This window comes from Rhineura floridana, chromosome 15 (genome assembly GCF_030035675.1).
Source record: "Rhineura floridana isolate rRhiFlo1 chromosome 15, rRhiFlo1.hap2, whole genome shotgun sequence".
NCBI lineage: Eukaryota > Metazoa > Chordata > Lepidosauria > Squamata > Rhineuridae > Rhineura > Rhineura floridana.
In genome coordinates this window covers 5219855-5239371 of record NC_084494.1, presented here as the reverse complement: position 1 = coordinate 5239371, position 19517 = coordinate 5219855, and the positions used below count along the sequence as shown (strand labels likewise).

Here is a 19517-nt window from a genome sequence, read left to right as displayed (position 1 = left end):
TCCCTTAATGACAGTCATGAAACACCCCCTCACAGTAATGCCCCCGCAAAGCCACACCACTTTCTAAGATTATGCACTAAAATGAGCTTCCAGCCTCTTACTGTGTTTGGAGTACTTTCCCTTACTGATGCATTGCAACAATCAATGCAGATCTCCCATGTGTTGCTTTTCTGCTAGATCTACTATTTTCTTTGTACCTACATGGGCAAATGTACTACGATACTGTAAGATAAGGAACTTCCTTTACTGAGTTTCCCTTCTTGGTTGTCTCAGAGTGGTTACTCAGAGTAACTGCATTTGAGCAGAGCTTGTGAGTTTTAGAAGGAAACTTAAGCATGGAAATTCTTGATCCTAAGCTCTGGTATTAGCTGCACCACCACATTTACTTAGGCATATTCATTTGCATTTTACTTTACCATGCACAACACAATATATAGAACATAATTAAAACCTGAAACACTAACACACACACACACTTTCTCTCCACCTCCTTATATTTTTTCCGTTTCCCTCCTTCTCTCCTACTACCTCTGACTTTGGGCTAGAACTAACCACATACTTGGCTCTTCAGGAAAGCTTTTGGGATGGGTTAAGTTTTTATTGTTAGGTTTTTAAATTTTAATGTTTAATGTATCATTTTATTGTGTACGTCGCCCAGAGTGGCTGGTCAACCAGCCAGATGGGCGACTAATAAATTGAATAATAATAATAATAATAATATCTTCCCCCTCCCCACCTTTTTTTGCTGCTTTCCATTTTCCCTTGCTTGCTTGCTCTCTGTTGTCATCTCATGTGCCTTCTCCCACAACATCCCTAGGAGCCAATCAGCATTAAAGGGGAGTGTATTAACTACTGAGAAGAGTCTTCTCAGTGGCTGGCTTGCCTTCTTTCTCTCTGATTGGCTCCAATCAGCAGGAAAAAATGCTGGAGACATTGGGACCCTGTTCCAAAAAAGGAAGGGGTTTAAGACCTGGTATATGGAGGGGTTTAAGACCCCTTGGGACCCTGGCCGACTACACCTCCGTATCAGCTTCAAATGTGGACTGAATCAAATTTCTCCCCCATGCCTAGTTGCAAGTCGCGTCAAGTGCATGCCACTCAAATATGCTGCCTACTAGCAGCCTTCCAGCTTATCGCCAATTTCCAGGGTAGCCCTTGAGAGCCGAGCAAATTGCCCATTTGTCCTCAGGGTTGCTTTCCCCCCCCTTCCTTTTAAAAGTCTCACATCTTATGGGGCTGTTCCTTGTCATTCTCGCTTATGTTCCTCAACTACTCACATTGAAGACATCTTTGCCTGCAAGAAGATCCCGATTGTGGTTGGAGGGACCAACTATTACATTGAGTCCCTGCTCCGGAAAGTTCTGATCGACACTGAGGTAACAGTGGCCTGTTCTGTGGAAGCACTGAGTTCGTGGGTGGATGCCACAATCCGCCACGGCAGGTGCTCTTTCAGTGAGCTGTGGCGTGTCTGAGAGCATGGATTGGATGGATGGAAGCGTGCCCAGTCAAGTAAGCCTTGGGTAGAAGGGCTTCCGGTTCACTCCTGGGGCTTGGCTGAGTTGTGGGAAAGGATGTTCACCAAGGGTCCTTTGGTCCTCTGGCTTTCCCATTTCTTGCTTGCTTCATGTATTCCACATGCACCTTCATGCAGGGCTTCTCCTTTCTGCAAGTGGCATGCTGAGGGCTCTTAGTGGCTTAGTAGGAGTCTGTTTGGGGAATGGGTCTGAGCAGGTAATGGGGCAATTTTTACCCTTTCAAATATATTTTCCTAACACACACCCAGGCCCCATCAATTCTGCAGTCACAGAAATGTTTGCAAAAATCCCCTCATTTTGGAATTCCTGCAAAATCCTCTGGCTGCGAGTATCAAAGTGCTGATGCTACAGCTCTTGGCCCTCTGACGTGTTTGCCCCAGATGGTCTTTTTTAAGTCATGCATTGCTGATTTGCTTGTGAGGAAACCAAATGTTCATTATGCATTTTACTCTTCATAATGCTTTCCGGTTGCTAAGGTGAAGCACCATTTATTTATTATTTGATTTATATCCTGCCCATTATTTGATTTATATTCCTCCCAGCAGGAGCCCAGGGCAGCAAACAAAAGCACTAAAAACACTTTAAAACATCATAAAAACAGACATTAAAATACATTAAAACAAAACAACTTTAAAAACATATTTTTAAAAGCCCTGAAGACTTTTTGTTTAAAAGGTTAAAAAACATATTTATTTATTTAGAGGGCTGTTGCCCCTTTGCTCAACTTTTGTTAGTGGAAGAGGGTGCAAATCTTTGTCTTTGACAGCCCCGTGTAGTAGAAGAATTTGCAAGACCTTGCTGGTTGTTTTCTCTTATTTCTGCAGCATAATTTGCATGGCCCTTTTGTCCAACTGCTTGCCCTTAACTGATGCTAGCTGGGGTGGGTGAGTGGGAGGGCCGCTTGGTGCAGTCAGACACAAGTTGGAGCACCTCCCTTTTGCACCCATTGCCTCACTATGGCACCCCTTACTAAGAACAGGAGGGGGCCACATTGCAAGCTGCAGGGTTGTCTAGTCCTGTGGTGACCTGTCAAAGCTTTGGCTTATGTGCAGAATATTGTCTCTCACCTTGCAGGAGGTCGCCAGGCATTCAGGCTTGGCCGAGGGAACTACTGATCGGAAAGTTGAACTGGAGAAACTGGATTGCCAAGAGCTCCATTGCCGACTGAGCCAGGTGGACCCCAGAATGGCAGCCAAACTGCATCCTCATGATAAACGCAAAGTGGCCAGGTCTGTTTCCCCGGCTGGGAGTGCTGATGTGAGGGAGACTTCCAGTTATTCCACCCCCTTGGTCGCCTGCGGTCAGTCAAAAAGGGTGACTACGTGGGGTCGCAGTCATGGATTTGTGTGAGAACACAGCATAAGAAGAGGCCTGTGGGGTCACACCGAAAGGTCCCTCCTGTTGAGCGTTCTGTTCTCCAAATTGCCCATCCCGATGCCTCTGGGAAGCTCACGAGCATCAGGGCATGGAGGCAATAGTCCTCCACTGGTGCTTTCCCCCAGCGTCTGTTATTCAGAGGTACACTGCCTCTGAGAATGGAAGCTCCATTTGGTTGTTGCAAGTAATAGCCATTGTCAATTGCAAATCTTATTCACCACAAATTTTTCCAAGCCTCCAAATGCCGCCTAACCCTGTGGCCCTCAGTGACCGTATGCTTTCGGTTAACCTTTCTGTGATAACAAAAATGAGAGAGGCACACTCTGCACATGCTCTTCTCCTTTTACAGCAGGTTTGCCGGCTCTGGGCCTGAGCTTGAGTGAGAGTCCCAGATCCATTTAAGCACATGGGCAGCATCCTGCAGCTGCTCAGGGCCTGCACAGCCATAACCACAAAGCCAGCCAGCCAGCCATGGGATTGCCCTCCTCCTTCCTGCCTAGCCTACAGTGAAGGATTGTTCTGTTTTTATAATCGGCTAGGCTGGATCAGTTCTCCCTTCCAGGCCTTTGAGGGAGCTGCACCTATTCTTGCCCTCGAGGTGAACTGCTTCCTTCCCCCACCTTTTGTTCCCTGCACTCAGTAAAGCAGCAGCTTCCAGCGCCACCACCTCTTGGGCTGGCTTTGGGAGACTGTGGGTGCTCTTGGCTCCAGCTGCCGTGAGAGAGAAAGTAGCCCTACTGGCTGAGCTGCGTGCCGCGGCTCTGTGGGAAAACAGGGCTGCGGCGAGCCTCAGCTTGCCGTCTTGGCCAGACCTGCCATGCCGTGCCCTGCCTGGGAGCCCGGCGGAGAGACACCCACCCTGTTCACATGGATCAGAGGCGTGTTTGTGATGGGGCTGAGCGGCACAGCCCCAGGACTTCTTGGCTGGCTGCTGGCTGGAGAAAAGGAGCAGGAGGCTGCAGGGACAGCCTTCCTTCTGCCTTACAAGCCAAGCATAAAGTCAAGGTTGGGGGTTGTTGCATGCTTCCTCTCCCCCCCCCCATATGTGAGGCCAAAGTAACTTTTTGTCCTCAGTTTCTTATTTGATTCAGCCGCCTCAGTTTGCATGCATGTCCTTGCAGCCCCAGTGTTAAGCATAGGCTGCCCCTTGCTAAGTGTGGATATGCCCAGGAGACTATCCCCTTTGAGATTCTCTCTCTCTCTCTCTTGGGCAACAGGTCACAATTTAGGAACAAGGAATAATTGGGGGGGGGGGCCTTGAAATAATCCTATGGCCATCCAAAAGTTGCACCCCCACCCCCAGGAGACTGTCCCCTGTAAGGTGCCGTACCCAGTGTCAAGCCTGTCCCTACACTTTGCTTTTGCCCATCTGGCAACTATGAACTGTTTCAGCCTTGTCCCAAATGCTGGGGCTTTGAGTGGAGCTGTAACAGGCAACATGGATGACTTCACAAAGAAAGCTGGCTGGCTGTTGTGCCACACACATCGAGAAAAGAGGGCACATCACAAGCCCAGGCCACATCAGGCTGGCTGAAATACCATGTTAGTGGCACACCGGCCTCTGAGAGCCCATTCTGTGTGGGTGGGGGTCCCTGGCACTTGTGTCATGTTGAACCACCTCGCTGGGTGATCTTGCTTTCCTTCAGCTTTTTTTGACCGTAATAATGCTTTTTATTATTATTATTGTGAATACTGTTTCATGAAAACTTGTAAACCAAGTGCATTGGTGGGGCGTTTTCAATCATCAAAGCTCCAAAAAGGGGCTGAGGTTTGTGATCCCCTTCCTTGCGTGTCACACTGGTTGTCTGAGCAAGAGGGCCCTTGTGAGCCCAGAAGGCGGTTGAAAGAGCTGCCACTAAGCTGAAATGTGTTGCCCTGGCAGCTTTAAGGGATGTCTAACGCGTTCCAGGGGCTTTGGGACAAAGTGGTCTGAAGAGGTTCCCATGGCTTAAATGACCCACTCAATCAGCTTGTTTATCCCAGCGGTTGGGCAGCTGATGCCCTCCAGACGTTGCGGGACTTCAACTCCCATCAGCCCCAGCCGGCAGGCCAGTGGTCAGGGTGGATGGAAGCTGTGTTCCAACAACATCTGGAGGGCCCCAGGGTCCACGACCCTGCTCTAGGCTTCCACATGGAGCAGTAGTTGGGAACTTGCGGCCCTCCAGATGTTGATGCCAACAACTCTCATCATCCCTGACCATTGGCCATGCTGGCTGGGGCGGATGGGAGTTGGTCCCATGTCTGGAGGGTCACAAGTCTGCTCAGCAACTGGCAAGATCATCCATACCCAAAGAAAAGAAAAGCTGTAAAGTCTTTTTTGTACAGTACAAAAGAATTTTGCTTATTGGGGGCGGGGGATATTTCTGCCCCACTCCGTTCCTGTGCCCGTGTTCCACCAGGCATGACACTTGTCAAAGGTGGGCAAAACACTCTTCTGCCCCCGAATCTGCCTCTCTATCTTTCTTGCCTACAGGAGTTTGCAAGTGTTTGAAGAAACTGGCATCCCCCACAGTGAGCTCCTGCAACAGCAGCAGGAGGAAGAAGGGGGAGGGCCCTTGGGGGGCCCCCTGAAGTACCCCAACCCTTGCATCTTATGGCTTTATGCTGAACAGGCAGGTAAAAAAGAGGGAGAGGTGGAGGCAGCTCCAAGCTAAGGCCTCAGCTGGTTATTTTTCTGTCCTTTATATACATTTCTCCTATACTCCTCCTCGTGCTTTTTCTGGGGAGGGCAGTGGCAATAATCTCCTGCAGTGTTTTTCTTAATCTTTTATAAGGTTACTGGCTTGAGAAGTGTGGATATTGTGGGCTTTTGCATTATTATGTTTTTAATTATTTGGTGGACTTCAGGCCTGGAAAGGAGTCTTTCCTCCCCTGCTCCCTAGTAAATTCCAAACCCACCAAATTAATACGATAATTCATCAGGGAAAATAAAAAGGATGCTTTTTCCCTACTGTCTGGGATCATGTGCCAGGGACGTGGCTGGTGCCGAACACCACACGTGGCCCGATCCTTTCTGTGGAGTCCAGAGTGATTGCTGCCCGCTTGCTCCTTGTGCATGCATTGCGTGGTTTGAGTTGGTGTGGGATGCTCTTCCAAAGTCTTTGTGTGGCTGCGTCTTCAACCTGCCTCTGCCGGGTGGTGGTGGTCTCTGTCAGTTCTAGAAGAACGGTTGGACAAGCGTGTCGATGAGATGCTGGAGACCGGTCTGTTGGAAGAGCTGCGAAACTTTCACCGGCGATATAACCAGGAGAGGGTGGATGAGAACAGGTGAGTGTTTCCTAATCCTCCCCCTGCCCATGACCTGCCCTGGGGTTCCTCCACCAGGGGTGGGATGGAGGGCAGAGTCTGGGTCTGTGTGGGTGCAGTGTGCCCGGTGGGGGGTGGGGGTCCATAGACAGTGCACCGAGCAGAGACCCACACATGCACTGGTTTACTTCTTCTGAAGGCTATGGCTTAATCTGAAACATGCCTGTGTTGGGCCAGTGACTGGAACAGGTGTGCCTGTTGCCCAATGGACTGGCCGGTCTGGATCCCGGCTCCTGATATATGGAGGGGCTTGTGGTGTTTTGCAGACAGAGAACAGGCTGACCTGATCCCTTTTTTCCCTTCTTTCCTTAGCCAGGATTATCAACATGGCATTTTCCAGTCCATCGGCTTCAAGGAATTCCACCAGTTCTTGATAACGGAGGGCAAGTGCTCAGAGGAGATGAGCCACCAGCTCCTGGACCAAGGTGGGACCTGCCTTAGAGGAAGGGGGCTGCTCTTTGCACAGTGAGGGGAAGCGCATGGGCTTTCTTCGTGAAAAGGCAACACTTGGGCACTGAGTTTTGGGTTTTGTTGCTATAAAAAGTGGATTTCTGTATTGCAGATGGAATGAGTTTTCCACTACTTTGGAAAACTCCACTTTACATACATACCAAGTCAGATCCTTAGTCCCTCTAGGTCAGCACTGTTGACACTAAGGGTAGAGTCACACTTGCTGTTCTGACAGATCCAGTGCATCTGCACCTCTCTTTTCTGAAAAAGGGGGCACGCGACACTAGTCAAACCCCGCCTCCTTTTACTGTAAAACCTGGTGGGAGTGCGTTTTTTTTAAAAAAAAATCCAGCTTCAAAGAGATTTCACAACTGATTGGCAAATCACCTCGTTCCCCCTGTTAGCAAGACTCTGTAGACACGTGTTTCACATTCACATGTTCTAGGAGTCTTGTGAATCAGGATCTTTTAGACATTGGCAATAGTGCATGTTGGCCGATTGACCTAGTAATTTACACTCACACAGATCTTAAACATGGGGATATTTATTGAGCATACACACACACAATCAAAATATACACATTGAAGCAATGGGGGAATAGCTCCGTAACAATACATATCTAATTGACATCAATGGGGATAATTTAGTAACAATATGCATGAGGGAATTAGCTAAATAAAACTAAATTGACACACACACTCAACATAGACACACATGAAGAAGCAAGCACCCAAGGCATAAGAGGAGATGGGGATGGATGAATTCAGCACAACTAAGGAAGGCATGCTAGCCTGCCGTTTTTCTCTCTCTCTGGGCTCACTTTGCAAACAAGGCCTCAGTCATGTGCCAGCTGAGCCGGGAGGACCAGAGCGTGGCTTCTGAAACACAGTCACACACACAGTCAAAGACAGAAGAGGGAGCAGATGTGGAGGCTACAATTTGTAGGGGAAGGACCTCCAGAAGACAGGGTAGAAAGCAAGATATCGCTAGTGGGCAATCTGGAAGTAGAACTGGAGTATGTTGAAACTCCTGGGTCAGGCAGGTAAACAGCAAAAGCAGCAGGCAGAGCCTGAAATGGTTTCTTGGATCTCTGCTTTGGCCAGCAAAGGTCCAGGGGAAAGCGGGGAAAGCACTGGAGCCCTGAAAAGGGCTTTTGAAGCAGCTTCAGCAAGCAGAGACCTCTGTTGCATCACGCAGAGGTCCAGAGATAGTGACGGAGAAGCAGGGGAGTCAGACTTCTGGATTCTGGCTGGCTAAGTGATTCACCAGGTGATTTCAGGTAGAGCGATGTTCAGCAAAGTAGAACTGAGCAACCAGGACACAGAACAGGTGATTTCAGCAGGTGATTTCATAATGGAACTGGACAACCAGGGCCCAGAGCCCAGAACCAGTAAATGGCTCTCAGAGTCCAGTTTTTATACCTTTCTGGACAAAAGCCTGAAAGGAGGATGCAAAACTGATTGGATCAGCCAGGTGCCCTTCCTTAATTTCCATACATATTGTGAGTGAAATGATCAGGGCAATGGGCTTTTCTTTTGTTGAAGACAGGTGGTGGTGGTCACTTTTTTAGCTTGCTTGATAAGATTTGAACAATGGGCTCCTCTCCTGAGGGCCAGACTTTTACAATTGTTTTTGGGATTGCATTGATTGGATTGCCAAAGGCCATGTCCTGTGCACATGACTGACAACATCCTCTCAGCTGAGATGACAACCTTAACCTTTCAGCTACTTTTCCCCTCAGGTTGCAAGCCGCCTCTTTGCAAAGTGAACCAAGCTGAAGCCATTTTAAAAATCATGTAGGCCACATTGGGGTGGAGTGTCTCTCAGGTTTATAGGCTCGTAGCCAGCCTGCCAACAACTCTCCAGGTATGGCCAGTGGAAATGCTTTGCTGTAGGTGACTAGTGTGCTCACAGCTTAACTCAGGGTAGAAAGGCACTTACTGTTCTGCCGGTTCCAGCTCGTCTCCACCTCTTTCTTCTGAAAATGGGGGCACATGACAGCTACTCAAACCCCACCCCTCTTTACGGTAAAACCTGGTGGAAGTAGCTTGTGTGTGTGTGTGTGTTTTAATTCATCTTCAAACAGATTTTGCAACAGATCAGCTCGTCCCCCTCCAGGTGTGGCTAATAGAAATGTGTTGATCTGGCAACTAGCGTATTTCCACTGCTGCTCTCTAGGATTCCTGGTCTGACCTGGGGATGCTGGGGGTTTCACCTGGAACCACATCAGCACGCAGAGCAGATGCTGTACCACCGATCTACGTCCTTTCCCCAAAAATGATTGGACCGTTTCAGGGAAAATTAATGCGATCGCTAACAAGGGGTTCCCAGACCCTGCACCACTCTGCAGGATTCTTGGAGGGCAGTGCCTGGCAATTGAACTGGTTTGAAATCAGCTAGTGTTTGCGGTGTAAACACTGCCTTGCTTTTGCAGAAGCTTCTCAGGAGGATGTGTGTTTTGTTTTCTGCCCTCAAATCTTGCTGAGAATGCTCCTCCAGGGTTGGCAAGTGAAATATGCATGCATGCCGCAACTTTTCCTGCATAACTGTTTGCTCTCTGCCGGGGTCCTTCCTCACTGTTACCTTCTCTCTCCCCCTGCCTCCTGGCCTTTTATTATTTTAGGAATTCAGGCCTTGAAGGTAGTGACCAAGAGGTATGCCAGGAAGCAGAACAAGTGGGTCCGGAACCGCTTCCTGAGGCGTAAGTCCTTTTCTGTCCCTTTGCTGGGAGGGAGGGAGGCAGCCCCTTCTCTCCTACCTGTTTGCCTTCTCCTCCCCTTTCCTGCTTCTGCCTCGTGGGAGGCTTTGCACCCTCCCCCTACCCACCCTCTCCCCTCAGCTCTTAATTAGGGCAAGCATTCAAACTGGCTTTTTGCACCAGAGCTCAGTTTTGTGAAAACGTGTCATTTCTTTGAGCATGTGCAGAGTGCTGTTCCCTCACAGCAACAGCAGACCCCCCCAAGAAGGTGGGGCTTCCCTTTCTGAGCTCCGTCCCACCTTTGATCTGATCTCCTTGTGCAGACGGCCTGAGCCGTTGCCATATCTCAGCCTGTGTAGTCAGGGTAAGAGTTGTAAACTCATCTATCCTTGCTCCCTTGCATTCACTGGCCAGACAGGGAGACAAATTAATTGAGACCCTCTACGCACACTCGCACATTCCCCACTCCCCACTCCCCCCCCCCCGAGCCTTGTTGAAGTGAAAGGCCGAGCAGACAGCCGCCTTTCCCAACATGCTTGGCTCTTCCCTGGCTAGCTGTGCGGATGGCTCTGGCTGGGAGCCAGTAGGACTTCCTTCCCTGCCTTGCTCCAGGTTTGGAGGAGAGCCAGGACTGACAGCTGGGAGCCGAGCACTTGTTGAAAGGTTCTTGGTAGGTTGGTGGGGGCGAGGGGGCGGAGCCTTCAAGAAACCCGAGAAGGGAGGAGGAAAAAGAACTTTTTGGCTCGATCACTGAGTTTTTTCCCGGCACAGGTGCATGGCAGCCCGCGCTTGCTTCTCAGCCCAGAAGCTGACAGGTGTGCCTTGGGGTGGGGTGGGTTTTTGTGGTCAGGGCACTAAGAGGCATCACCTGTTTAGATTTTGGCACTCCTGCCTTTTGTCCCGGCTGCCATTGAGGTTGCCCAGCCAGCTGGCAGGTAAGTGCCAGGCCCTTGGAAGAAAGGTGGATGGAAGCAAGAAGGAGCATCCATTGGGGTGGGGTGGGGTGGGGTGGGGGACTGGGTCTCCCTGAGCTAGTCCCATGGACTTTGCAGGTGGGGATGTGAGACTGCAGGCCCCTGGATCTTTGAATTTGATGCAGGATTTTGCATCCTCATGACAAGAGTTGCCTTTAAAAGAACAAGTCTAGACATGAGAATGGACACAGTGCTTTGGACATTGCTTTAAATTGGCATGGGGAAACTTTTTCAGCCCAAGGGCTGCATTCCCGTCTGGTCAACCTTCCGAGGGCCACATGCCCAGTGGTGACCAGGGGCCCAGGCAATGAAGCATTTAACAATATAAGATAATGCATTTACATGGGGGAAAAAAATCACAGTAAAATCAGACACCAGCAGGATGCAAAGCTATGCACGCACAGCCTGCCAGAATAAAAATGCCTTCAGTTTCTTGCAGAAAAGACTGAAAAGAGGCAGGGAGGAGGTGTCCGATGGATCTAGATCAGGAGAATACTCCAGAGCCATGGTATTACCACTGAAAAGTCCCTGTCTCTTGAGTTTACTCGCTGGATATCCTGGGTGGCACAGAGACCATGAAGGAGAGTGAGAGGCAAGCTGAGTGCTTGGGTTTGTCGTCGCTTCTCTTTCAGCCTCTGATTTGCTCCTTGGAAGAATCAACTTAAGTGGAGGCCCATTGGAGTTTTGGAGGTGGCCGACTCAGAGTCACCGAGAATCTAGGCAGGCTCTGCCAACGCGGATATTAATTGCACGGACAGACACCTGCCGCACCTCTCCTGGCCATAAAATTTACTCCTGGGCAGGGCCTGCATTGACTTTCTGTCTGCCCCCCTTGTCTTTTTATTTGTTTTTTCCAGTTCCATAATACACAGCCACACATAGAAACTGAATCAAGTCATAATACATCTGTAATTACTGTTTGCTTTATTCATAGTCATTTTATCCCAGATTTTTCTCTTCTCCGTACCTGGCACAGGGACCTGATTTTTCACTGGGACCGCAATGTGCAGAGAGGTTAACCCTTCTACCCTCAGTTGCAATCATGACAAAAAATGCCTCCCCACACCACAATTCTCAACAAAGGCTGGAGATGGCAACTAATGGAAGCTCCCCCCCCCCCCACTTAAAGCTACTTAAACCTAACTGTGTATGCAGGGGGAGGGGTTTTTAGTTGTGATCATGATGGAGGAGGGAAGGGTTAAAACTCTCCTACCCCCCCCCCCTTGTGATTGTGATGAAAATTGGTCCTGGTTGGGTGGGGACTTGCACCAGCTATTAAACTTTTTTTAAAAAACCCAACCGTGACTGTTCTCCATGCAGTTAAAGTAATGTCTGTTCTGGCCCTTCGTATCCATGTGGTGGTTTTTATCCCTTTAAAGAGATCCTTGGCATCCCTCCTTTTCTTGTGTTTTTCAAGGACCAGTTGAGGATTATTTATTTATTTATTACATTTGTATACCGCCCCATAGCCAAAGCTCTCTGGGCAGTTTACAACAATTGAAAACATTAAAAACAAATATACAAATTTAAAAATACATTTTTAAAAAACAATGTAAAAGCACAGGCTAAAATGCCTGGGAGAAGAGGAAAGTCTTGACCTGGCGCCGAAAAGATACCAGTGTTGGCGCCAGGCACACCTAGTCAGAGACATCACTCCATAATTTGGGGGCCACCACTGAGAAGGACGTCTCCCTTGTTGCCAATGGCTATGTTCCACCTTTACTGTCAGAGGCCTCTGAGAATCAGCTGCCGGGAATCACAAGCGGGAGGAGTGCTGTTACTCGGGTCCTGTTTCTGGGCTCGGCAGAGGCATCTCGTTGGCCACTGTGAGATTGTTGCTGCTGGGGAGGGAAGGGGAGAGAGGCAAATGGTCCTTGGGGACCGAGACAGGCAGATGGGCGGCTCCTGACCCCCCTGCTGCTGCTGTTGCCGCCTTTTTCTTTCCTGTGTCTCTCCAGGTCCAGGTCCAAACGTGCCTCCCGTCTATGGCTTGGAAGTCTCGGATCTCTCTCAGTGGGAAGAGGAAGTGCTTGAACCGGCTGTCCAGATTGTGAAGAGCTTCTCGCAGGTAGCTAGCAGGCAGTGGGGTTTGTATCACCCATCAAAATAAAAACGGGGAGGGCCCCTTTTCATATTGGCAGAGGGGATTTGGGACTCACTGTTGGGGAGCTGGAAGCCACCTTTATATCGTGAGTCAGGTCCTTGGTTCATCGAGCCAAGTCTTGTCAGCTCTGACTGGCAGCTGCCAGTCATGGAGGCGCCTGAAGAGAGGGGCCTTTTCACAGGATCTTGCCTGACCCAAACTCTGAGGGAACCTCCTCTGAAGAAGAAGCCCAGGGCAGCTGAGGAGGACCTGGAGGAACCCGCGGAAGTCTGAAGGCCACCTGAAGTGCCTCATCTCGTGAATGTGCATCAATTTACAATCAGTACATTGAGCTGTAGTTGCTGTTTTAATGCCCTTCACCTAGTTGGGAGAGAGCCTTTTTGAGCTCTTTTCAGTCGGTTTTTGTCATCTGCATCATTTGGTGTCATCCACAAGCCTGACCTCCACCTCACAGCTGACCCTCAACTCTCGTGCATTCATGAACAACTTCAGAAGCATGGGCCCCAATACTGAGCCTTGGGGATCCTTCTTCCACCCCTCCTTTCTGAGAACTGTCCATGTATTCCTGCTCTCCACGTTTTTCGCTAGTTACCAGTCTGTAAGAGGACCTGCCCTCTTGTCACCTGACTGCTAGTTTTCTGAGAAGCCTACAGTGAGAGATAATAATGTTCTTCAGGTGTTCTTAAACCTCCTCCATGGAGGGGGTGTGAAGCTGTGTGTGCTGACCCTGCCCCCTCCACTCCTCACCTTCCCGAGTTGAGTGGCTGAATGTTCTTACAGCTCTCCCCAGGATCAGGTTACTCAGTCGCAGGGAAGACTGTATGCCTATTCACCAGAAGGCACGTACAATCTCTTCTCCTCAAACCTTCCCGCTCAATGCATGAAAGGGGGTCAGGGACCAGCCCACTGCTCTGCAGCCTCCATCATGGATAGAATTTAAGAACGCCTGAAGAGGGCTTTTGTCAAAAGTATTTTTTAAAGTCCAAGTATGCGGCATCTACCAGATCGCCCCATTGTTTTGTTCTGTGCTTGTTAACACACTCAAAGATGTGGGATGCCTTTTTAAAAAGTGGTGTTAGATTGGCCACTTGGCTGCTCAGATGCAAAGGGTGATCTCGGGAATGAATTACTACATAGTTTTGTTAGAAGATCAGCAGTTTCACATTTCATAGAAACATAGAATAGTAGAGTTGGAAGGGCCCTATAAGGCCATCAAGTCCAACCCCATGTTCAGTGCAGGAGTCATTTCAGAACTCTTGGGTGGATATCATTTGGATCTGATGACTTGTTTTAACTTGTCAGTAAGGCCTGGAACTTCACCTCTTTTCACCACTATTTGCCTCAGTTCCTCAGACTCTCTTCCTGAGGAAGTTCATTCAGGCATAAGCATCTGCCCTACATCTTCTGGTGTGAAAACAGATGCAGAGATGTCCCTCAGCTCCTCTGCAACCTTTTCCTCCCCTCTTAGCACACGATTGACTCCCTTGCCACTCCTAGGTCCACCCTCCTCCCTAGCCCACTTCCTGCTTCTAATGTATTTGCATATTTTGGTGCTGTTGGTCTTAACTTTTTTGGCAATGTGCTCTTCTCATTCTTCTTCTGTTGCCTCCCTTATTGCCCGTCGGTTTCTTTTGCCAAAACTTTGTGTTGTTTTCTTCTCCTCCTCAGTTGGGCAACACTTCCATTTCCTCAAGAAAGCTTTCTTGCCTCTAATACACATCTGGGCAGGACCCCCCCCCCCCGGTGCTGTGCTGTCCCGTCCCAGTCCCCCCTCCCTGGCCAGTTTCCAGCCCCTGCCATGAAAACCGTCCTGCTTCTGACTGCTGCTGGCAGGCGACACTTTCCCCACTTCCTCCTTCACCTGCATCGATGTTTCTGGGCTGAGGGTCAGCAGCTTGGGGAGACATTCAAGCCGAGCTGCTGTTGTGATTTTGTTTTTTAAAAAAATAGCCCCCAAGTCTTCTGGAGGTGGTTGCTTCTCTTGGCCTTCCTTTTTCAACTTCCTTTTTACCAATCCCCTCATTTTGGAGAAGTTTCCTCTTTTGAAATCAAATGTGACCGCGCTGGGCTTTCTTGGCGATTGTTCCCTTCCACATATGCTGAATTTGATTGCACTGTGGCTGTTGCTGCCAGTTGGGTCAACGCCGTGCCTCGCCTTAGGTTCTGGGCGCCAGGTTCAACCCCCAATGGCATCCCTAGTCCAGGCAGGGCTGTCTGAAATCCTGGAGAGCCGCTGCCAGTCAGTGTAGACAGTACTGAGGTCTGGCTCTGTATGATGCAGCTTCTTATGGGACCTGGGACCTGGTTCGTATATGCTTACAGATACATAGAAGGCCATTGTCTGGGGTTCTCTCATGCTGATAAAGGGGGTGGGGAGAGGCAGTGCAAACGGGCAAGCTTAGGACCCTATTCTGCACTGTGAGGAAGGTAAGCAGGCTATAATTTGGGAGACGGCTGAGTTGAGACAAAATCTGGGATTGCCAGGGGCAGGCATCGCCTCTTGGCACTGGGTGACCAACAGGGACTCCTCGGGGCTGGTGTGAGTAAAGGAACCATGTGCAAAGCAGTCTTTGCCAAGCTGGTGCCCTCTCGGTGTTTTGCACTGCCGCTTCCATCAGCCTCAGCCGGTGCTGGGAGTTGTGGGCCAAAACATCTGGAAGGCACCAGGTTGCTGTCAAGGTTGGCGTGCTGAGCTCCTGCAGGGCTCCCTCTCCCTGCTCAGAGTCTGCCTGGCGTTTTGCTACTGGGCCAAAGAAAAGAGAGGTCCAATAAAGTTCACCCTGAACAAGTGTCTCTGACGAGCTCTTGCCGTATCTGGGCCTGGGGTGGGGGACGGCGATACTTTGCAGGGTGGGAAGCACGGCTTGCTTAAGCTCCAATGCCACGGAGGCGAGGTCTACGTGGCACGTGGCAGGACGGAGGAGCAGCTGGTTGCCTTGTTCAAATACTGTTTCCTCCCAAAGGGGCAGCAGCCACCGGCCGAGCCCATAATGATGGAGGACAAGCTGGATGAGGACAAGCGGAGTCACCACACCTGTGAGCCGTGCGGCAGAGTCATCATCGGGGACAGGGAATGGAAAGGTGAAGGTTCCATTTGCGGGAGCTTTTTTTTTTAAGTAGTTTTCTTCCCCCATAATGTGGGAGGTGGAGATCTGCTCTCCCCTCCCCAACCCTGCCCACAGAAGGAACAAAGCTGTCCCAGTGCTCTGGAACAAAGCCCTTCTCCCCGAAAAAGATCTCCTTGACCTCTGCCCATGTGATCAGCTCCTGACAAGCAGCCACTTTGCAAGCTGGGAGGAGGCCCACATAAGCCCTGCTGGAAGCCGCCATCTGCCGTTTTCTCCTCCTCCCCTTCCCCCTCCCTGTCTTCAGCAGCTGTAGCGGTCAACGCGGCTGCCTCCTTGGGCAAAGGGACCCTGAAGACGGAGCTCTGTTGGCCCAGATTGCTCTGTTTCTGTGTTAAATTGGAGGGGCAGAATTGAACATTTCTTCAAGGAGAGGGAAAGGATCCTACAACTTACTTAGGACAGCAGGAATCTGACTAGGAACGACCTGTCACTGAAGGTGAAATGGATACACTTGGGTTTTCTTGACCTTAGCTCAGCCTTCCCCAGCCTGGTGCCCTCCAGATGTTTTGGACTACAACTCCCATCACCCTCAGCCAGCACAACTGTAGGATTTAGTCCAAAGCATCTGGAGGGCACCTGGTTGGGGAAGGCTGTCTTAGCTAAATGAAAAGTTTGGAAAGTCAGCCCTTTATGAATGTAGTGGGGAGATAATTTGATTTCAAATCTTTTCTTTTTCAGTGTTGCAGCAAGGATTTTTCAATGGGGATTTGTCATGGTTTGCGTTTGCAACAGACTGACATGACGGTGATATAATGGAATGTATCACTTCAGACTGCAGGTGGAGATCACAATATCTTTTAAATGAGCCCTCTTTTTTAAAAAACAAATAAAAGCCTCCCTGCTGATAGAAAATAGGCACATAGGACTTTTCTCACTTCATTTACAGGGGTCTTCTACCCAAGGGGGGAAGCATTGAAATGTGTCCTTCCCACTTACCGTAATAAAGCTCTCTCTGCCACCCCAGGATTCTGCTATATGTGCAGGCTGCCTAGAGCAGGTGAACACTGTATACAGAATGAGGCAATAGGCAGAAGAGGTAGAATCCTGGAATGTACCTTTTCCGATTGCAAAGTGTGTGGAGTGCTATTTATTGCCCTCTTGTATTTACTAGACTAGAATCACGGAAGAGTAGATTTGGAAGGGGCCTATCAGGCCATCAAGATCAACCCCCTGCTCAGTGCAGGAATCCAACATAAAACATACTTGGCCATCTGTCATTTTCTCCTCTTCTCCCAGCTGACTGCTACATGCAGGATTCTTACTTGGAGCATTTCTTTTAAAAAAACATGGCAACTCTCTGTGGTCTGGGGTGACTCTCTCCAGAATCTATCACCTAATTCTGTAGGTGGAGAATGCTGTACTTTCCCCATGTTAAAACAAAACAAAACCTTCCCTGCAAGTAAAACCAAACTAGCACAGCTACCACAGACCACTTCACTTTGTGCCAGTTTTCTCCTTGCAGGAGTGTTTTTTGTGTGTATGTTTTATATAGGAGTGCATTCAAAAATGTGATCTCTGCAATCAGAAGTGATACAGTCCAGTACGTCCCCACAATAATTCTCTGCTGTCTCAAGCCCTCTTCCTTCTGTACCGTGCGTGTAGGCCAGGCCAGAGTCATGATTACCCTTTATATAATAGTGCTCAGTATATTCATACAACTGCAAATTTAGAATAAATGGAAGTAACTGTTGATTAGCATCTTGCTCAGAGGACGTGGCTAACAGTTAGTGAGACGACACAAATGTCAGGTACTTTCCCCCCCACCTGAAACACATCCGGGCATGCAGAACATATATGTGTGTGTGTGTTATAAACAGTAGTGTGTGTGTATACATATATATAATGTTATATATATATATATATTGCATTATTTAGAAAAGCAACACTGTTTATTGTTTTGTCTCCAAAACAATATCCTGAAAGACTCTTCCTGTTACCTGTGTTGGCAGCTCACCTGAAATCCAAGAACCACCTTTTCCAGCAGAAGAAACTGCGTCGCTTGGCCTCAGCGCCTTGTTCCACAAAGTGCTCCGATGGCAGTGCAGAGTTTGGTGGGAAGAGCAAAGGAAAGGAGAACAGGAGCATGGAAGCCTGTGAAATGTAGACCCAGCTTGGCCTTTGGCCATCCGGGTGTGTGGTGGATCCTCTCCTCATCAAGGATTTCTAGCTTTAGAAATGCAAGGCCACCTTTCTCCAGGAGTGAACAGTTCCATTGTACACAAAGAATCAAGCTGATCCAGGTGTGAATACCAGGGTGACAATCTACCTCTTTACAATTTTGTTAAAAAGATGAAGGCTATATTTTTATATTCCACTACAGCTGATTACAGTGCCTTTTTTTATTACTAGACCAGCCTGCCTGCAGTGGTGGGAAAGTCAAGCATCCTCTTGAGAGGACAAGTAAATGTGTGAGGAATTGCTCCGTTGCAAAACATCCCCAAGTGGTTTTAACACAGAAATGTCACTGTAATAAGACAGCAGGAAGGAATCTCTGGCCCACGGGGCCAATCGTGGCCTGCCAGAGCCACGCCCACCCTACACCTGACATCATGCATGATGCCAAGTGTGTGACAGGTAAGGGTGGGGCTTCAGTGGAACGATCAGGAGCTTAAAGTGGCTCACCCAACTGTCAAACTTGTCCCGCGGGAGCCAAAAAGGTTCCCCATCCTGCCATAAGGCCACATTCTCCTGTAGCTCAGAGGTTGTTGCTAACCTGTGCCTCTCCAGATGTCGTTGGACTCCAGTGCGCATCATCCCTTTCTGCTAACGGCACTGGCTGGGGCTGATGGGAGCTGTAGTCCAACAGCATCTGGAAGGCCAAGGGTTTCCCCTCTCCCTGCTGTAATTCTTAGGGGGTTTGAAGGTGCCCCCGTGAGGTGAAACAGAGGCAACCACAGCTGCAAGCTTCAGTTGTCGGTGCTTGTTTCACATGCAGTTGTATGTTTTTGTAGCATTGTGTGTAGGAACCCGTTTCATATGAATAAGTAACTACAGAAGACTTTTGGAGCGATACCACCTTGCTATGTTCATCTCCTGCAAATTGAACACAAAAAGGGGCCCTTTTGTGAGAAAACTTTGGAGGGCTCTTTATGTGGCTGCAGTCTTACAGAGCCGGTGGTGTCCTTTCCCTAACTGTAGGCATGGGGACCTGGCATCTGCCCGAAGAAAGGATCTGGCAACCTCTGGGAGGTACTTGAAAGAGCTTGGCTGGTATCTGAATTTGGTTCTGGAAGGAATGACCACCATTTCCTTGTGTGCAACTAAATAAATACAGTTCTGCTCTTCCTGCCGTCTCCACCAAACCTTTTGGGATTGGTTTGCCAAGGAAGCTAAATCGTGATCTGTGACATGATTCCTCCCCTGTGGGTTTTTGTAACTTTAAAAGTTTAGGCCTTCCTGTGGCTGCCAGAGAAATGCTGAATGGGGTTGGGGAAGGAGAAATGCCCCCTTGGGAGCAGGCTTCCTTTCAAGGCAGCATCCACGCAGGGAATGGGATGGATGGATAGATGGAGTTGTAAGTTGGGGGGGGGATGCATCAGGTAGATCAGCTGTTGCTGTGCAGAGCTCTGCTGGTGAATGTCAAAACTGGCACAGTTGCCTGGTGAGGTCAGTTTAGGCAAGCACAGTGTGGCCCAATAGGTCAGAGCTCCACAGAATGGACACAGCTTGTTTGTGCCTGAGCCTAGCTCCAGAGCTGGCTCTATGGCAAGGCATGGCACAGAGAGGCGGCAGATTTGGGGTACCATTAAGAGAGGGTCTCAGGTGTGACACACCTGGGGAGTTTTGCACCCGGCTACTGACTGAGCCAGTGTGGTGTAGTGGTTAAGGTGCTAGACTATGACCTGGTAGACCAGGGTTTGAATCCCCACAAGCCATGAAGCTCCCTGGGTGACCTTGGGCCAGTCACTGCCTCTCAGCCTCATGAAACCCTATTTGTAGGGTCGC

At 49.3% G+C, this 19517-nt stretch overlaps 1 protein-coding gene across 4 annotated transcripts in view; it reads left to right on the top strand.

The window, feature by feature from the left end:
• Positions 1–17889, top strand: part of TRIT1 (tRNA isopentenyltransferase 1) — a 30309-nt gene extending 12420 nt beyond the window's left edge. For all 4 annotated transcript variants that reach the window (XM_061596678.1, XM_061596679.1, XM_061596680.1 and 1 more), the window contains 9 exons: positions 1280–1376; positions 2610–2764; positions 5386–5528; positions 6068–6179; positions 6531–6643; positions 9292–9369; positions 12299–12408; positions 15408–15525; positions 17522–17889. In XM_061596678.1, coding sequence (XP_061452662.1) covers positions 1280–1376; positions 2610–2764; positions 5386–5528; positions 6068–6179; positions 6531–6643; positions 9292–9369; positions 12299–12408; positions 15408–15525; positions 17522–17676 — 1081 coding nt within the window. In that variant the 3' untranslated portion in view covers positions 17677–17889. The remainder of the gene's footprint in view (positions 1–1279; positions 1377–2609; positions 2765–5385; positions 5529–6067; positions 6180–6530; positions 6644–9291; positions 9370–12298; positions 12409–15407; positions 15526–17521) is intronic.
• Positions 17890–19517: the final 1628 nt, after the last annotated feature.